Genomic DNA, 18,953 nt, shown 5'->3' with positions numbered 1-18,953 from the left:
CATTTAATCAGGAAAGCTTATGAATATTTAATGAAGTAAGAACTAAAAATGTTTTTGATTGTTTGACTGTAGCTAAACGGTTTCAAAGCAGCGCAAACCCAGTCACCAGAGTTTAAAAAATGCATTAACCTGGTTTTTAAAAGATGCTAACCCAGGGTTAAGTGTTAAATTGACAAGTCAATTGATCTCGGGACTATAATGGGCATTGGCTTTATAGAGCTCATGGAGTGCTTTCCCCAAAGCCACTTCCTGTGTGATTTACAGTCTCCTCCAATCGGCACAGAGAAGAGCTGAGAGTCTTGCTTCCATTCCACCATCTGTCCTGTCATTCTGCATTAGTGTCACACACATGCCACAGCACTGACCTGCAGCCATAAATCAGTCTGTTCTCTGCTCTCCGTTCTGCCCTTTCTGCCTGGGAGTCTGCCTCTTCTGCTGTTTCTTCATTCAGGCCGCACAGAGACACACAAACACACACACACACACCCTCTCGAAGCCACACAGATTTTCAATCAGCCAGCGGGAGGAACCCAGGGCCGTTCTGTTTATCATGTTTAGGCCGATGTGGATGCCCAGCTTTATCCCAGGAATCAAATTAAGCATGGAGCCGCTCTTACTCGGCTCCGAAGCACCATCTCTCCCTCCGTTCTATCCCTTTTTGCTTATTTTTTTCCTGTGAAAGCATTGTGCTGAGTGAAGGAAATCTGCGAGTTGTTGTTTGCGTTTGCCGTGCAAGAAAGGAGCCAGGCTTCACCTGAACTTCAGTCTGAATTCAGTCGCTTTCTTTATCTCTAAACCCCTGCGAAGGTTTTAGTTCGTTCTTCTGCATCTGTGCGCTTTATTTTTTTTTTCTCTTCATGTTTTTTTTTCTCCCCATTATTCTCTCTCGCTTTGACTCGTTCTGTCTCCTCTTGGCTGGCTATGAATGCAGAGCTGGTGTGACAGTAGCCAAGGCAGGCGTCATCGTATTCTCCAGTCAATTACCTTCTAATGATGTTTGAATGTGAATTGCTTTCCGTGTCCCTGAGCCTTTGCTGAGAGACTCTCTTTAGCAGGCGCAGTGTTGGAAAAGAAGTCAAAGTATTTTTTTTACAAGTGATGAATGGCTTCCTGACTCATTGAAGACTTGTAGTGCTTGTGTTAAGGGGAGGGCAGAACTACTGTTCAGCAAGGGTGCAATGGGTCACAAGACTTATTTTTGTGGTTTTGGGATCACTGATTGGCTAATTATTTTATTGATCAAATAAAAGAGCAGAAATGGGCAGCATCAGAACCACTAACCTAACTAATATGCCACCCTGGGACTACCAAACCAGTCGGATATACAGTTAAAGTCCGAATTATTAGCACCCTGTTTATTTTTTCCCCAATTTCTGATTAACGGAGAGATTTTTTTTTCAACACATTTCTAAACATAATAGTTTTAATAACTCATTTCTAATAACTGATTTATTTTATCTTTGCCATGATGACAGTACAAAATATTTTACTAAATATTTTTTCAAGACACTTCTATACAGCTTGAATACAGTGAATTTTTTTTAATTTATTTTTTTTTTTACATGCAAAAATACATTGTATGGCTCAAAATGATCAATTATTCTTTCATCAAATCGTCATCAAATCAAGTGAAGATCATATTCCATGAAGATATTTAGTAAATTTTCTACTGTAAATAAACTCACTTTTTGATTATGCATTTCTAAGAAATTGTGATAACACTTTATTTTGATGGTCCATTTGAGTATTAGTAGACTGTCTGCTATGTCAACTTACAATAACGCTAACCCAAACCTAACAGTCTACTTATAATCTAATGAGAATTAGTTGGCATGTAGATGCAATGTAACTTAAATTCAACAAACGGACCATCAAAAAAGTTTGTCCGAAATAATTTGGACATTTTTAAGCATAATTTATTTTTATATTTATTTATTTATTTATTTATTTATTTATTTATTTATTTATTTATTTATTTATTTATTTATTAATTATTATTATTATTATTATTATTATTATTATTATTATTATTATTATTATTATTATTATTATTATTATTATTATTGGGGCCTCAGATTTCAGAATTTCTGATTCAGATGTCAGCTGTATCCTAACAAATTATGCATCAATTAGAAGCTTATTTATTTAGCATTCAGATAATGCATATATTTCAGTTTCCTAAAAAATTGACACGTACAACATGACTGGTTTTGTGGTTCATATAACATAAAAATAAAACATATACATACAAATGAACATTAATAAAGTGAAGTTCTAGAAGTAAAATGCAGTTATAAAATAAGAACATATTTTTCCAGTATGTGTTTTTGTCAAATGGCCAAACTTTGACTTTTCGGCTTAGTTCCTAAGCGGAATGAACCACCAACTTATCCAGCATATGTTTCACGCAGCAGATACCCTTCCAGCTGCAACCAATCACTGTGAAACATCCATACACACTCGTTCACACACATACACTATACGGACAATTTAGCTTACCCAATTCACCTATACTGCATGTGTTTGGACTTGTGGGGGAAACCGGAGCACCTGGAGGAAACTTACATGAAAACGGGAAGAACTTGCAAACTCCACACAGAAATGCCAACTGACCCAGCTGAGGCTCAAACCAGCAACCTTTTTGCTGTGAGGCGATCGTGCTACCCACTGCGCCACTGTGACGCCCACGTTTAGAATTAAATATTTCATTTTAGGATGATCTCTTCGACTGTGGAAAAAATTAAGATATTTAAGCACAGAAATTATATTTCGATTTTAGTCCTTACCTGATGTTTTTGTTACCATGTGTTCTAAATTTATTTATTTTTCAAGCTTATAAATATACATCACTCTAAAAGACATTTTATTTGTAAATAATTTAGCAAAAGTTTTTGTTTTAATAATCATGTTTAATATAAAGCACAAATCATTGATTCTGTGGCATCTCCAGGTAACAATGTAATAAAGGTGATTCGTCTTAAGTTGAGGTCTGTATTGTGAGCTTATTATTTGACATTAAATATAAAGTCTGATGTAATATGATTATCCAAATAACTGAGCATCAACAAAAATCTGAAAGATCCTGTGACATGGAAGAATGTAAAATTTCTTAAAAATGCAGGAATACATTACATTTTAAAATGTATTCAAATAAACTACCAGACAAAAGTCGTCGATCCCAGTTGTAAAAGCAACAAATAATAACTTGACTTCTAGTATTAGAGCATTTGGAAAAGTGGCAGAAGGTAGATTTTTCTGATCTGTTGAACTGCATCCCAATCATCACAAATACTGCAGAAGACCTATTGGAATCTGCATGGACTAAAGATTCCCAAAGAAATCAGTCAAGTTTGGTGAAGGAAAAGTCATGGTTTGGGGTTACATTCAGTATGGGGGTATGCGAGAGATCTGCATAGTGGATGGCAACATCAACAGCCTGAGGTGTCAGGACATTTATGCTGTCCATTACATTACAAACCAGAAGAGAGGGTAAATTCTTCAGCAGGATAGCGCTCCTTCTCATACTTCAGCCTCCACATCAAAGTTCCTAAAAGCAAACAAGGTTAAGGTGGTCTAGGATTGGCCAGCCCAGTCATCAGGCACAAACATTATTGAGCATGTCTGGGGTAAGATGAAGGAGGAGGCATTGAAGATGAATCCAAATAATCTTGATGAACTCTGTGAGTCCTGCAAGAACACTTTCTTTGCCATTCCAGATGACTGTTAATAAGTTATTTGAGTCATTGCAGAGATGTATAGATGCAGTCGTCCAAGCTTATGGGAGTCATACACAATATTAATTATTTTTTTAATTATTTAAAGGTCTTTGCCTTTTAGATAAGCCACCACTGATACCAAATTATCTAGAAGTCAATTTATTAATTGTTCCTAGACCTTGGATAGGTGACAACTCTTTTGTCAGGTAGTGTAGAAATGATTCAAAAACATATTAAAATTCACATTTGATTGAGATACTATTTAAAACTTCATTCTTCAAAAGACAGCGCTTATGAACACTATGTACTGTACTTCACCAGAACTGCACCTTCCTTCATACTGTAGATACATCCAAGGTTAGATAACAGAGTTTATAATGATCGGATCCAGAAATTGAATCACATTTTCAATTTGAAGCTGTCATTCTTCAAAGTCAAATCCAGGTGTATTTCTCGTGGCCAATCTTCTTCAATAAGTCATATTAAGACCCTCATCCCATCCAGAAGCACACGGTGCTGCTCAGTCATACCCGCTCATTCCCCCCTTTGTAGAAGACATTGCTGAAAAGTTCTGCTCCATTAACCTGGCTAAACATCTTGGCTCAGAATGCAGATCAACTCGGCAAGCTCACCTCATCTTCTGGCCTGACCCTCTCCGTCCAGCTCTTCTTGACCTTCATATTGGATATTTGATTCAATTAAGGCAGAAATAGGTTATGTTTGGGGTTGTGGGAATTTCCATACCTTCTCTTTCTCTACTATTTTTTTTCTTCTTCTATAAGAGCAGCCTTGAGGAAAAATTAGATTCAGCACACAGATCCAGACTCAGCTTGAGGTGGAGCTGTATTGGGGAGAGTGGCAGCTGCTCTCCCCAGGGCTGCTTGGTGCATTGCAGCAAAACTATTTCACTGAATTATTAATACTTATGATTAAGGTACCACCGTTGTGATGTGTTTTTTGGGACATTTCTGAAAAGACTATCTTCCTCAAAGGGCTTTAACAGCTATTTCTTGCTGAGAAATCATCAACATGTCTAATGTTTTTGTCTTATGCTGCAGGTCCGGGCGTCCTGTGAGCTTCACGGTGGTCTTCAACACGCCGAGCCCCGTCAGCAAGATTTCCTGGGCCAACCGGTTCCACCTGGCGAAGATAGCACTGAGTGAGTTTTCTGCTTTACCAGCTGATAACAGGATCTGGGTCACTGTAAAATGTAAAATAAAGAAAAGGTTACGTATATATGTACTTCTGTATGAGTAATTAGATAATAGTATTGATATTTTTATTATTAGATTGATCTAGATTCATTTAAATAATAAAAAAAATGAATTGGTTGAGGGAGAGTAAATTAACAGCATTTAATTTGAAGAATGTAACGTTACTAATAATGCATGAATAAAGTACATTTAAAATGAATAAAATATAGATTTTAATATAATTTAAATAAAAATAAAGACAAGATAAAAATTAAATAATAGTAATATGACATGTTGAACTTAAACAAAAACTATTTTATTTTGTATTTTAATAATTTTATTTACACAATTTTCAGATCTAATTAATAAAACAACAACAATAATAGTGATAACAGCAATTATTTTCATACAAAATGGTTGTCTGTGATATTAAAATCTAAAATAAAAATAATGCAATTAATATTATACAAAATAATATGAATGGTTATTTGTGATATTAAGATCGAAAATAAAAATAATACATTAAATTGTAAAATATGTCTCCTATCCAAAAATAAAAATCTCAGCATTGATGATGATAATGGTGATGATGATAATGATCATCTTCAGCATCATCATTGTCATTATAATATTGTAATGAAATGTTTAATTGAACCAGAACCAGATTTATTTATTATTATTTATTATTATTTTACTCACAGAAATTGCAGATGTAATTAATAATAATAATAACAACAACAACAATGAAAACAATAATAACAACAACAACTCATTCATTCATTCATTTTCTCTTTGGCTTAGTCTTAATCTGGGGTTGCCACAGCGCAATGAACCACCAATTTATCCAGCATATACGCAGTTTTACGCAGTGGATGCCCTTCCAGCTGCAAGCCATCACTGGCAAACATCCATACACACTCATTCACACACATACACTACAGACCATTTAACTTACCCAATTCACCTATAGTGCATGTCATTGGACTGTGGGGAAATGGGAGGACCCGGAGGACACCCACGCCAACACTGGGAGAACATGCAAACTCCACACAGAAATGCCAACTGACCCAGCTAAGGCTCGAACCAGCAACCTTGCTGTGAGGCGATCGTGCTACCCACTGCACCACCATGACTTCCTAACAACAACTATTATTATTATTATTATTATTGTTGTTGTTATTGTTATTTAATATTTAGTAATATTATTTAAAAAATATTTAATAATATTTAATAAAATGCTGTTGTTGTTGTTGTTGTTGTTGTTTATTATTATTATTATTATTATTATTATTATTATTATTATTATTATTATTATTATTATTATTATTATTATTATTATTATTATTATTATTGATATTATTATTATTATTATTAATCTTCTTTATTATTATTATTATTGCTATTATTATTATTATTATTGTTGGTGTTGTTGTTGTTGTTGTTGTTGTTATTATTTAATATCATTAGTAGTATTATTTCTTCTTTTTCTTCTTCTTTGCACGTTGTAGTAAAGCTCATTGAATAGAATATCAGTTCTTGAGTTGAATGTTGTAAATCTGAGCTTGGATTGTTTTATTGATGCCACGCACGAAAAATACATGTGCACAGTGCGCCTCGTGTCTGTCAGTCTGCAGGCCAGGTCAGAGCTGTGAATGCTGCGAGACGCATCAAAACTACCAGTGACTGACGGAGTCTGCCTCTCACCACTGTGCTTTTTCCAGACCAGGTGAAGTTTAACAATAAACAAAAAGTTATATTTTGACTTCACGAGGTGCACTATCAAAGATTACACCATCCTACTTGATGGACACACAGACAAATGAGCTGAAATAAGGTTGACTTGTGGAGCCAAGAGCTGTAAAAATCTGCTCTGGAGCCTGGTTTTACCTCTTGTATCGCATTTCTAATCAATCTAAAATGCAATTTGTACGCTTTGTAAGTTTTTGAGAATTATCTTGTTTTCAAAACAACAATACCGGTCTTGCATATGCTGGCTATGGCTGCTTGTGTTGAAAGGAGTTTTACAGCAATAAGCAAATAGCAATCTTGGTTGACACTAAGTGGATGTTGGCGCTGTAAGTGGCAACATCCCTCCAAAAAAAGAGCGAAAGAAAGAGGAAGGGAAGAAAAAAGCAAGATTGCAACCGAGAGAGAGAATGATAAACATTCCTGAGAGCTTGTTACACACACACACACACACACGCACACACACACCCCTCCAATTTTTTCTCTCTTCATGATCATTTGCTACCAGCAGCCATTTGGCTTTCTCTGCAGTTTCCAGTTTGCTTTGTTGTGTTTTCTTGGCTCGCCCTTTGTTAGCTGTCAGACTTTTGCTCAACCTCAGCCAAGCTTGTTGACCAGAATGAGCTGTAACTCGCAGTCTAACTTTCCCACTTCACTTTGCAGAGTCGTAACGTGTCTCATTTGGAGCATATCGAAATTATGTATTTCAGAATCACGTCAAAACAATCCAAGTGTTTTTTTTCTTCTTTCTGCAGACAGTTGTTATCCAGCCGGCTGAAGATGTCAGTTACATCCTAATTTCATTACACCCACGCGTGCGTTGCCGACTCATTTAGCCAAATGAAATTACAATAACAGAAATGCTGGTGCAATTTCATGGGTGGCCTGTTGTTGCCGAGCTCTCTTTCGTCCTCGGAGAACGTGTGGGTCTGATGTGGGCCGAAAAAAGCCTTTGATTGCGGTCATTTGAGACCCTTCACCTTCTGTCTGGCAGTGCATTAAAACATGAGCCACTTTCTCATGCCATCAATCTCTGCGTTCATCCATCTCCTGGGTTCGCTTTGGACACATTCACACAGCTTTTTGTTCTTGATTTTTAATCATGAAAGGGATAGTGCCCCCCCTCCCAAAAAAAATAATTGTCATCATTTACTCACCCTTTTTTGACTTTTAGGAGTTTGTTGAACACAAAATGAGATATTTTGAAAAATGTTTGATACCTGTTACTAATAACTTCCATAGTATTTTGTTTGTGGATGGAGTTCCAGCTGGACTAGTTGGCATTTTCGTGTGGAGTTTGGATGTTTTCCCCGTGTTCGCATGGGTTTCCTCCAGGGGCTCCGGTTTCTCCCACATTTCAAAGATGTGCAGTACAGGTGAATTGAATAAACTAAATTGGCCGTAGTGTATTTATGTGAATGCGAGAGTGTATGGGTGTTTCCCAGTACTGGGTTGCGGCTGGAAGGGCATCCGTTGCATAAAACATATGCTGGGTAAGTTGGCGGTTCATTCCACTGGGGTGACGCCAGATAAATAAAGGGACTAAGCTGAAGGAAAATAAATATAGGCTGTCATTTTTGTTTGTTTCCAACACTTTTATATATAGTAAGCTGTAGCACTCAGCATGCACTATTTTGATGAACAGCATAACACACACACACTGTTGTAAATCGGTATGGACTGAAATGTAAAAGTTGCCAGTGGTTAAGATTTCAAAGATGAAATTGCTAAATTTACTCACTGTTCAATTTCTTTCAAGTGATTCCATAAAGCTTGGAAGTTGAGAGTAAGTTTATTTCTATTGAACACAAAAGAAGACATCTTTGAAGAATGTTGGAAACGGGTAGCTATTGACTTCTTTTGTAGGAAGCACCTCTTAAGTGTTGACTCACAAGTAATCCTTTAATAAAAAATAAAGGCTAGTGTTGTGGCTGCAATTATACATAGATGTGCCTGCATCCATCATCATGATTTTTGGAAAGACTTGTCATGAGAGGACAATTCTCATGGAACAATGCTAATGGAAACACAATTTTTAACCCGTTCATACTGCCGCTAACCCATGTGCATTGGGTGCATTGAACTTTTTTTATTATGTGACCAATATTTAGAACTCATTTCATAAAAGTTTATATGGCAACGTGTTAGTTTTATCTTGTGATGCCAAAGCCATGTTCATTTATTGTTTTTTATTTATTTATTCCCTTTTCTGCAAATATAGAAAAATCTCCTTAGTATTCAATAAGGTACTAGAAGTATTCCTCAGAGATTTTGGTCCATATTGACATGATAGCATCACGCAGTTGCTGCAGATTTGTTGGCTGCACATCCATGATGCAAATCTCCCATTCCATCACATCTGAAAGGTGCTCTATTAGGTTGAGATCTGGTGACTGTTGAGGCCATTTGAGTACAGTGAACTCATTGTCATGTTCAAGAAACCAGTCTGAGATGATTTGCGCTTTTTGACATGACACGTTATCCTGCTGGAAGTAGCCGTCAGTAGATGGGTACACTGTGGTCGTAAAGGGATGTACATGGTCAGCAACAATACTCAATAAGGTAGGATGTGGCCTTGACACGATGCTCAATTGGTACTAATGGGCCCAAAGTGTACCAAGAAAATATCCCCCACACCATTACACCACAACCACCAGCCTGAACCGTTGATACAAGGCAGGATGGATCCATGCTTTCATGCCTAATTCTGACCCTACCATCTGAATGTCGCAACAGAAATCGAGACTCATCAGACAAGGCAACGTTTTTCCAATTTTGGTAAGCCTGTGCGAATTGTAGCCTCAGTTTCCTGTTCTTAGCTGTCACTCAGTGTGGTCTTTTGCTGCTGTAGCCCATCCGCTTCAAGGTTCGATGTGTTGTGAGTTCAGAGATGCTCTTCTCCATACCTCTGTTGTAACGAGTGGTTATTTGAGTTACTGTTGCCTTTCTATCAGCTTGAACCAATCTGGCCATTCTCCTCTGACCTCTGGCATCAACAAGGCATTTGCGCCCACAGATCTGCCGATCACTGGATATTCTCTCTTTTTCAGACCATTCTCTGTAAACCCTAAAGATGGTTGTGCGCAAAAATCCCAGTAGATTAGAAGTTTCTGAAATACTCAGACCAGCCCATCTGGCACCAACAACCATGCCAGATTCAAAGTCACTTAAGTCACCTTTCTTCCTCATTCTGATGCTTGAACTGCAGCAGATCATCTTGACCATGTCTAAATGCCTAAATGCATTGAGTTGCTGCCATGGGATTGGCTGATTAGAAATTTGCGCTAACAAGCAGTTGGACAGGTGTACCTAATAAAGTGGCCGGTGAGTGTATATGTAGTCATTTAAACTGTTTAATAATGATAAAATGTTAGTCTGTGCTGCAGTGGAGAGATCAGAGGTGCTGAATTTACTTCCTTTAATTGAATTTCAAATGACTGAATTTAATTAATCAACTTCTCCTGAAATACATGAAAGTGGCTGTTAAACTAGGAGAACAATAGTCAATTTTCTAGTAACCTAAACATTGGGTAACACTATTTTGATGGTCCACTTGAGTATTAGTAGACTGTCTGCTTAATATCGGTTGATACTGCTCCTTCAACAGACATTTAACTGACTATAAGAAACTTTGCAAGTACATATCAACTTACACTAACCCTAACCACAACCTAACAGTCTACTTATAATCTAATGAGAATTAGTTGGCATATAGATGCAATGTAACTTAAATTCAACAAACGGACCATCAAAATAAAGTGACCAAACATTGTGTATCTGATGTGAATAACGTACACTGTCCATTTATGTTTTAAAATAATTATTAATGCCATCTCCATAGACATCAACTTGTAGTTTACAAACCGTAAATATAGTTTTGCTGGTATATGTATTTAAATGTCTGAAATCTAAAATAAGCCTTATTTGTTTGAAAACATTGATAAAATGCTACTTTGCAGCTGCCTGTCGCTCTGGGTGGCGACCTGCTGCAAACACAGGTCTGTGTAGGTCTATACAGCACCAACACAACCGGCCTCTAAACGAGCTGAGAGAGGATCACATGAGTCTACTGGTGCTCCTATTGGCTGCCGCTCAAGAAAGACGCTCTTCATTTGCATAAAATTTAAGGATTCTCAACTTTGTCGTGTTGCTCTACACCAACGATCGCTGTAGCTCACGTAGATGGAGGTCACTGGAAGTTGCTCGCTCTCTGTTGTAATGAATGGTCGCTTTTTTGCTTTGCCGATGGGAGTCGGTCATAGTGTGAATGAGGCTTCTTTCTCTGTCTCAGTGTGAGCCATTGCGGAAAAGCAGATTTGTATTTAACAGCTGATTGCTTGATGCATCAAATGTTCCAGCAATGTAATGGTTTTAATCAAAGGTTAATCAACATTTAAAACATATTTTGTTTTAAAACTTTTGGTAAATGTGTAGTGGAAACTAGGCTAGTGTAAATGTTGACATGTATTGATCCATAACAAGCTCCATACAGTGCTTTAATGTTTCTCCACCCCACCTGTTCTTCCTGATTCTTGAGTCTTCTTGATGTGTCTTGATGTTTTGTCTGATATAAAATGCACAGAAGCTGTTTTGTCTTTTATGAGGACCATTAACAGGATTCTGCGATGGTTAACATATGCTTGTATCTATAAAAAACAGACTGTCAGAAAAAAAGTGTTTGTGATGTGGTGGCAGCATGCTGAGAACTCATGGTGTGTGAGATCAAGAGTTTCAACATGGCTGTCGATGAGTGTGTCCTGAGGGTTTCATTAATTATGAAGACGCGGTTCATAGATTGCCATGATAACATCATGTGGTGCAAAGAAAAAGCCTGATTCTTCTCCCAAATGCTCCCTTGTGACAGGTTCACAGGTGCAGCTTTAATTAATATGTTTGACATGCATCAAGGGTTTCCTATCAGAAATGTTCAATTATAGTGAGTCAGCTTTGTTATGAACACCTTTGCTTCACCGGCAGTGTTATGAACTGTTGGTACACCAAAATCTGACTCTACCATCTGAGTGTCAGAAATAGAGTTCATCAGACCATGCAATCTTTATCAATCTTCTTTCACCATGTGGAATGTACCTTCAATTTGCTGTTCTGGAGTAACTCCTGGTGTGTTTTTTTTTATTGCTGTAGTTCATTTGCTTCAGGTTTTTCGAAGTGTTGGGCAATCAGAAAGGCTCTTCTGCAGAATGCGAATGATTATTTGAGTAACCGCTGTACATTCTCCTCTGACCTTTGCCTTCAACAAGGCATTTTCTTCATGCAGGACTGTTGCTCACTGGATATTTTCTCTTTTTCTGATCATTGATTGTGAAGAGATGGTTGTACGTGAAACAGTGGATCCGCAGTTTCAGCAACTACAAGAGTAGGTCCATTTTTAAAGTTTCTCTTCTCCTGCAATATGATGCTTACAGATGTGGCTATTGAGAATGCACGAGCGAATGGATGTGACCACTCATAATGCTGCAGTGTTATGCGGTACCAAACAAAATGCTCTAACACAATAAAGACATGACCAGCAGGGGGCAGTTATGTAACATAGTGAACATACTGAACTGATATAGCAGAGCACACACGGAGAAGCGCAAAGAAAATTAAATAGGCTAATCATGATTGTCTCATCAATAGTATCATGAGTTTTTTATAATAGTTTGTTCACTGAAAAATACATTTTCAAAATGTTGTGGATCAGCTAAATATCACAATCTAAAACATGGTGTCCGCGGGGTCTTAAAAGATTTAAAAGATTATGAATCAATTATAAGAAAATTAAGACCCTTAAAAGGTATTAAAAAATCTTAATTCCATTTTTACGAGATCTTAAATTTTGTTCAAGCGTTGTCCAAAGTGTTTGACTCCAAAAAAAAAGCATAAACATATTTATTTTCCTTGATTGGTTCGTCCGGCCAAGCTCCTCTGTCCTCTGTCACCTAATTTGCATCAAACATGGGAAGGTGATGTGACGCTCTTCACATAGCGAAACCATAGAGCAGGGCTATTTAACTGGCGGCCCTTGAGGCAATTTGTTCAAGCCCTCCAAATAGTGTGACCAAGACATCAAAAATAAATCTAGTTCAGTTGAAAAACAATCACTATAGTTTTGAAGTGACGTGCATCTGTTCAATACAGCACGAGCTGCAGTTGAAGGCTGCGTAGAGCGTGAGTCACCTGACATTAAGCGAGCGGCGCGAGCAGCCGAAAACATTTGGATACTTAAGCTTAAAGGCTGTTAATGTTAAGCCCTGATTATATATTATATTATATTATATTATATTATATTATATTATATTATATTATATTATATTATATTATATTATATTATATTATATTATATTATATTATATTATATTATATTTAGTATTACAATAATTTACTATAAACAAATGAAGAGTTCAGATGCAAAGGCCGTTAAACGCCACTTCCCCTTCAAAAATGAGATAATGACATTGAGTGAATGCTTTAGGCACGTACTACACCATCAACAAATAGATTTGCTTCAAATCATCTAAATCCCAGCGTCAGCGCATTCAGCAAAAGTTGCTTAACACCACCTGCCTTTGACAACAAAAGCCGCTATCCCGAGAACCAATCAGAAGCGTGAATCGAATCATATGTTTTCAATGTAGCAGCGCGCTGATATGCCGGCTTTTATAAGGAGACGTATTCTGCTTCCGATTTCAATTTTAAAAGACAAAGTTTGATGAACTGGATGAGCCTGTCTGACTGTCAGTGAATAGCAAATGAAAACATTCTTTACCTCAAAACAAAAAAGTGCATTATAAGAAAAAGACCAGACAATGTGCAGTCTTAAGTGTAGCATGCATTCATAACATATTTTTGCGCAGTGACACTACTTTGAACGAGTCCAATTTACTATACAATAAACGGCAACTCTATTTCACGAAAGACAGAGTTAAGATGTTGTTCTTTTATCCCACATGGATGCTATGAGGATAAACAAGGGGACCAAGACCTTAAGTATGGTGAAAAGGAATGAATGACAGCTTCTAAAATTGTCTGAGAGGCATTCCCTTTTTGCCCAGTAGGCCTACCTTGTGTTTTATTTGCTAATTTAACCTATTTTTTTTTTTAAGATAAATATAATGTATAAAACTATACATTATTTGTATTACTTCATAATACCTATAGATCTGATGAGCTTTTAATATTAATGGACATTGCACAGATATTGGTGTTTCACAATGTTTTTACAATACATTATTTGAATCTACCAAACTTAGCTTACAATGTTTGCAATGTTTACATTGTTCTACTTATATTAAATCTAAATGCCAAAAATCAGAAATGACAACAGATTGTTAAGATTTATTTAATGTCAATTTTAATATTATTGATTAATGCACTTACTTTACAGATGTCCTTTATTCATTTTCCTTCTGCTTTTTCCCTGGTTTATCACAGTGAAATGAACCGCCACTTACTTGACAGATATATAGATTTTTAATTTTAAGTGGTTTGTGTAATGTGTTTATGTTTGGTAAAATAATTTCTAATGGCATCCTCATTTTCAACTAATTACACTGTCTTGTTCCAATAAGTGGATTTAGAGGGTTTTGCATAAAAAGCAGAGGTGGATTTAGCTGACTTTAACGCAAAAGAAAATTTACCTTGTTAAAAAAAAAAAAAAATGTCTTAAGTGACATTTTTGAAAAAAATGGGTATTTTATTTACTAGCTAATAACCTTATCATTACATATAAATGAAACTTTTGAACCTTTTCAGAGGAGCCTGATAGAAAATGCTCATTTACAAGAAAAGAGGTCTGATGGATTAAGAGGTTTTTGCATCTGAACTGTTCAAATACACTATTCATTCATATTAGAACAAAACTAGATGAAATCAATTAAATCACATGCTTTGGTTTTGTAAATATTCACATATTCATCTTTATTAAATCATAAATAAGCAGAAAAATATGCTACTTCTTGAGTTTTGAAAATAGTTTCTGATGCCTGAAATCACACTGTCAGATTGAGAAATAAATTCAGACTTGTACTACACAAAGAGAGAAAAGCCACAATCCATTAATAAATACTTTAGTCAGTCCTTTGGAAGCATAAAACTCAAAGCAGTGTATAGTTACATCAAAAGATCCTTTGTGTGCAGTAACAGCATTACAATACACAACGAGTGAACAAAGCCTTTCAAGCCGTTCTCACTTCAGCAGGAGCCTTTTCTATATGTTGTTTTCCTAGGGAACCATCAACGGGTTTCAAAAAGAACTTTGATAAGCTTCTTAACTTGGTCACATTTAAATGTTTGGGGAAAGAAGAGAGAAAAAACAGTTGCTATGACATTCAGAGGTTAGTTCTTGCTTGCTAAGTTACTGAGCCATACAGTGAATGAAGAGGCAGGTTAAGGAGACCTGCACTTCACAGAGTTCCTCTAAAAGTCCTCTTTTCTCTCATTATGTCGCCGTGCCAGACAGACCGCAGCACTGATCACTGATCAGGAGCCAGAAGAGATGGACTATGTGCCACTCAGCTAGTAAACATTGCCTTCCCTTTCTCGCCTGATATATATCTATGCCCACGCATATAAACCTCCACCATCAGTGTTTATCAACCTGATCCATCCCAACAAGTTTACAAATGATCTTCCATCCCCTTTTTTCTATCCTTAATTCATAACGCTTTGCTGTTGGTCACATCCTTTTGCTCTTACCTACAGAAACATACCGAACTAGCCTTCATATACTGCTCTCCAAATCTTTCTGTTGCAGTCTCCTATACTTTACGGACTTTATTCATTTAACTCTGTCATCATCTTTTGCTTGTGTGTACAATTGACAAATCCATTGCTGAGGAAGCAATACTTTGAAACTAGTTTACCAAATAAGACAAAAAGTATTCAATTTATTTACATTAAGTATGGGGCAGCACTGTGGCACAGTGGGTAGCATGTTCACCTCACACCAAGAAGGTTGCTGGTTTGAGTCCCAGCTGGGTCAGATGGCATTTCTGTGTGGAGTTAGCATGTTCTGTGGAAACGTGGAACGTGGGTTTCCTCCAGGTGCATCGGCATCCCACACAAGTCTAAAAGCATGTGGTATAGGTGAATTGGATAGGCTAAATTGGCTGTAGTGTATTTGTGTGAATGAGTGTGCATGGATGTTTCCCCTTGACGGGTTGCAGCTTGAAGGGTATCTGCTGCATAATACATATGCTGGATAAGTTGGCAGTTCATTCTGCTGTGGTGACCCCAGATTAATAAAGGCCACTGACTAAGGTAACTAAGCCGAAAAGAAAAATAATTAATGAACGAATATATTAAGTATATACTCGTAAACCAGTTAAACTATTAAAATGAAAAAATAGTTTTTATGACTCTCCCTGAGGTTGTTCCAAACCTTCGTTTATCTTCAGAAGACAAATTAGTATATTTTAGATGAAAAGGAGCCCAGAAAAGGAACCAATAATATTGCTGGCAGCACGGTGGCTCAGTGGTTAGCACTATCATCTTACAGCAAGAAGGTCGCTGGTTCGAGTCCCAGCTGGGTCAGTTGGCATTTCTGTGTGGAGTTTGCATGTTCTCCTCGTGTTCGTGTGGGTTTCCTCCGGGTGCTCCGGTTTCCCCCACAATCCAAAGATGTGCTATAGGTGAATTGAACTAAATTGTCCATCACATGTATGATTGTGTGTGTGAATGAGTGTGTATGGGTGTTTCCCAGTACTGGGTTGTGGCTGGAAGGGCATCTGCTGCATAAAACATTTGATGGAATAGTTGGTTCATTCTGCTGTGGCGACCTCTGAAATAGAGACTAAGCTGATGGAAAATGAATGAATGAATGCATTCTACGAGAGACTTTAGTGGTCCAAATAGTGACAATGCTCCAATAACACTTCTGTGGAAAAGAAATAAAAATAAACTGTAAATACGACTTTGTACAGCTGTATCTTCCTGCGTTAGGTCATGGAGGATACATGTTTACCACGGAAAATACAACATAGTCAATAGCACAACACGAAATCATCATATAGTAACAAAACATACTCTCAAAAAATTACTGTTGCTGCTTGTTCAAGCTATTTATTTAAAATTAGTTGAAACAACACAATTCTTAAGTTGCTTTTGGCACAACTTAATTATTTTATGTTGAATCCACTTAAGGCAGCACTGTGGCGCAGTGGGTAGCAAAATCGCCCCACAGCAAGATACTGCGTGGAGTTTGCATGTTCTCCCCGTGTTCGCATGGTGAATTGGGTAAGCTAAATTGTCGTATAATTGTCTAATAACTGATTTATAAACTTTTAAATTGGAGTGTTGTATGATCACACTGAAGTCACATGGAATGTTTTGGCCATGTTTTTGGTTCGATTCTGGACTTTACACATCTCATGACTCTTGCTGTCTATATACAGTGAAAGAGAGAGCTCTCAGATTTCTAAAATATTTTAATTTGTGTTCTGAAGATGAACGAAGGTCTTGGAACAACATGAGAGTTAGTAATCAGAATAGAGTTAACTAATAATTTAACACAAATATCCAATCAACAAACCACAAAGCAGCAACTCTATTGTTTTAGATGAGGTCAAGACGAAGCTTAAAGAATGGTCTGCTGCAATACTTTTTAACATAGCTCATGTTAATATTACCTTTTTCTATTTTTGTTACTGCTATGCGTGCACAATATTTCATACGCACATGCAAAAAACAAAACAAAAAAACAAAAAAAATGAAATGAAAACACACGAAATACAGTGAATCTGGGCAGTTAATGTTTTAAACAAATGTTTTTAAAAGCCTAACAGTAATTTGAAGAAAAACACTGACGTTTTGAAAAAAGCAAAGAACTGAACTGAAACAAAAGTATGAAAAATACAGTTGCAGGAGTTAATTTGCTCGCGGTGAGATTCTTTTTATTACATTTTTTATAATATTTGATTCTATTTTATATTATATTTAGTGAGGTATTTATTTTTATTCTTCATATGAAATAACATTAATAATAACATTAGCAGCATTCAAGTTGGAGGTTAGTCAGAGCTAAATTTTTACAGGGTATATGTAGGAATCATAAAGATAACTTCAATACCTTTTTAAGACTTTAAAGACCTCAGAATATTTCTATAATAGTTCTAATCAGTATCAAACCTTTAACTTAATAAACAGTTGTAAATAACCGGTTTTAGTTAAATAAATACATGGAGCACAACCGTGCAACAGAACCCAGATAAGCTCGAAAGCTTGCATTATCCAGTTTTGCTGTCTGTTTTGCTCTATGGCAGGGCTATTCAATTAGTTTGTCATGGGGACCAGTTCATGAAAAGCATCTCTTTTGCAATATGAGTGATGACACAACAGCATATAAGAGCCCATATGTTGTTATTTTGCTCCTTAAGACACCTACATTGTATTTTTCTACATTAAAATGTTAATATATTGTTATTTTAAAACTACATAATATCAATACAATAGGCATTTTATACAAACATATTTAAATGTATTTCAAAGCACAACAAAAGCGGTGCATTGATAATGTAGGCTTCTTCTACATTCAGACACATTTACATGGTATGGTTTGAACAGCATGACAATTATGGATGCAACAATTATAGATTTTGGTTGTACGATTTTATAGTCTGAAGAATAATCATGGTTTCACTGTTATCACGTCTAATGTAAACTTAAGCTTTATATGATGCAAGTATTTAAATGAACTGTTGGTATCATCTGCGTTCATACATAATAATTTTAATAATTTGTAATAATTCGTCTAACATATCTTTTGCATACACTGCACTGAAAGCCACGCACAACTCTCACCGATACGGCATGAGATGTTTTCTGCTCGGTGTGTCTGGAAATAATGAACTTGCGCGCAGAAAAGACGCGACATGTGAACGGCCTGCTGCTATAGTTAATCCAGTGTGTATGCACATCAGCCTCGGAACACTGAAAAAAAATTATTCAAAGTTGATTCCTTGGATTTACTTAATTTTTTTATGTTAAGTGGTTGTAAACAATTTATTTAGGCTGAATTTAAACAAACAAATTAAGTTGAACATTGCTCAATTTAATTTGTTTAAATTCAACACAAATAAATTGTTTGCAACAGTTTTGCATGCAACACCTTTTTCAGTGTATAAGCTCGGAACTTTAAACTACACTGAAAAAAGTATTGCATGCATTGAATTTAGCAATGTTCAACTTAATTTGTTTGTTTACATTCAGCCCAAATAAATTGTTTACAACCACTTAATGTAAAAAAATTGAGTAAATCCAAGGAATCATCTTTGAATAATTTTTCTCAGTGTAGCAGCAGGTT

General features: G+C 36.3%; 1 protein-coding gene across 1 annotated transcript in view; it reads left to right on the top strand.

The window, feature by feature from the left end:
• arhgef10la (Rho guanine nucleotide exchange factor (GEF) 10-like a) overlaps positions 1-18,953 on the top strand; it is a 248,459-nt gene that overhangs the window by 131,451 nt on the left and 98,055 nt on the right. The window contains exon 20 of the mRNA XM_056467799.1: positions 4,775-4,875. Coding sequence (XP_056323774.1) covers positions 4,775-4,875 — 101 coding nt within the window. The remainder of the gene's footprint in view (positions 1-4,774; positions 4,876-18,953) is intronic.

Source organism: Danio aesculapii, chromosome 11 (assembly GCF_903798145.1).
Source record: "Danio aesculapii chromosome 11, fDanAes4.1, whole genome shotgun sequence".
NCBI lineage: Eukaryota > Metazoa > Chordata > Actinopteri > Cypriniformes > Danionidae > Danio > Danio aesculapii.
This window is presented reverse-complemented; position numbering and strand designations above follow the sequence as displayed.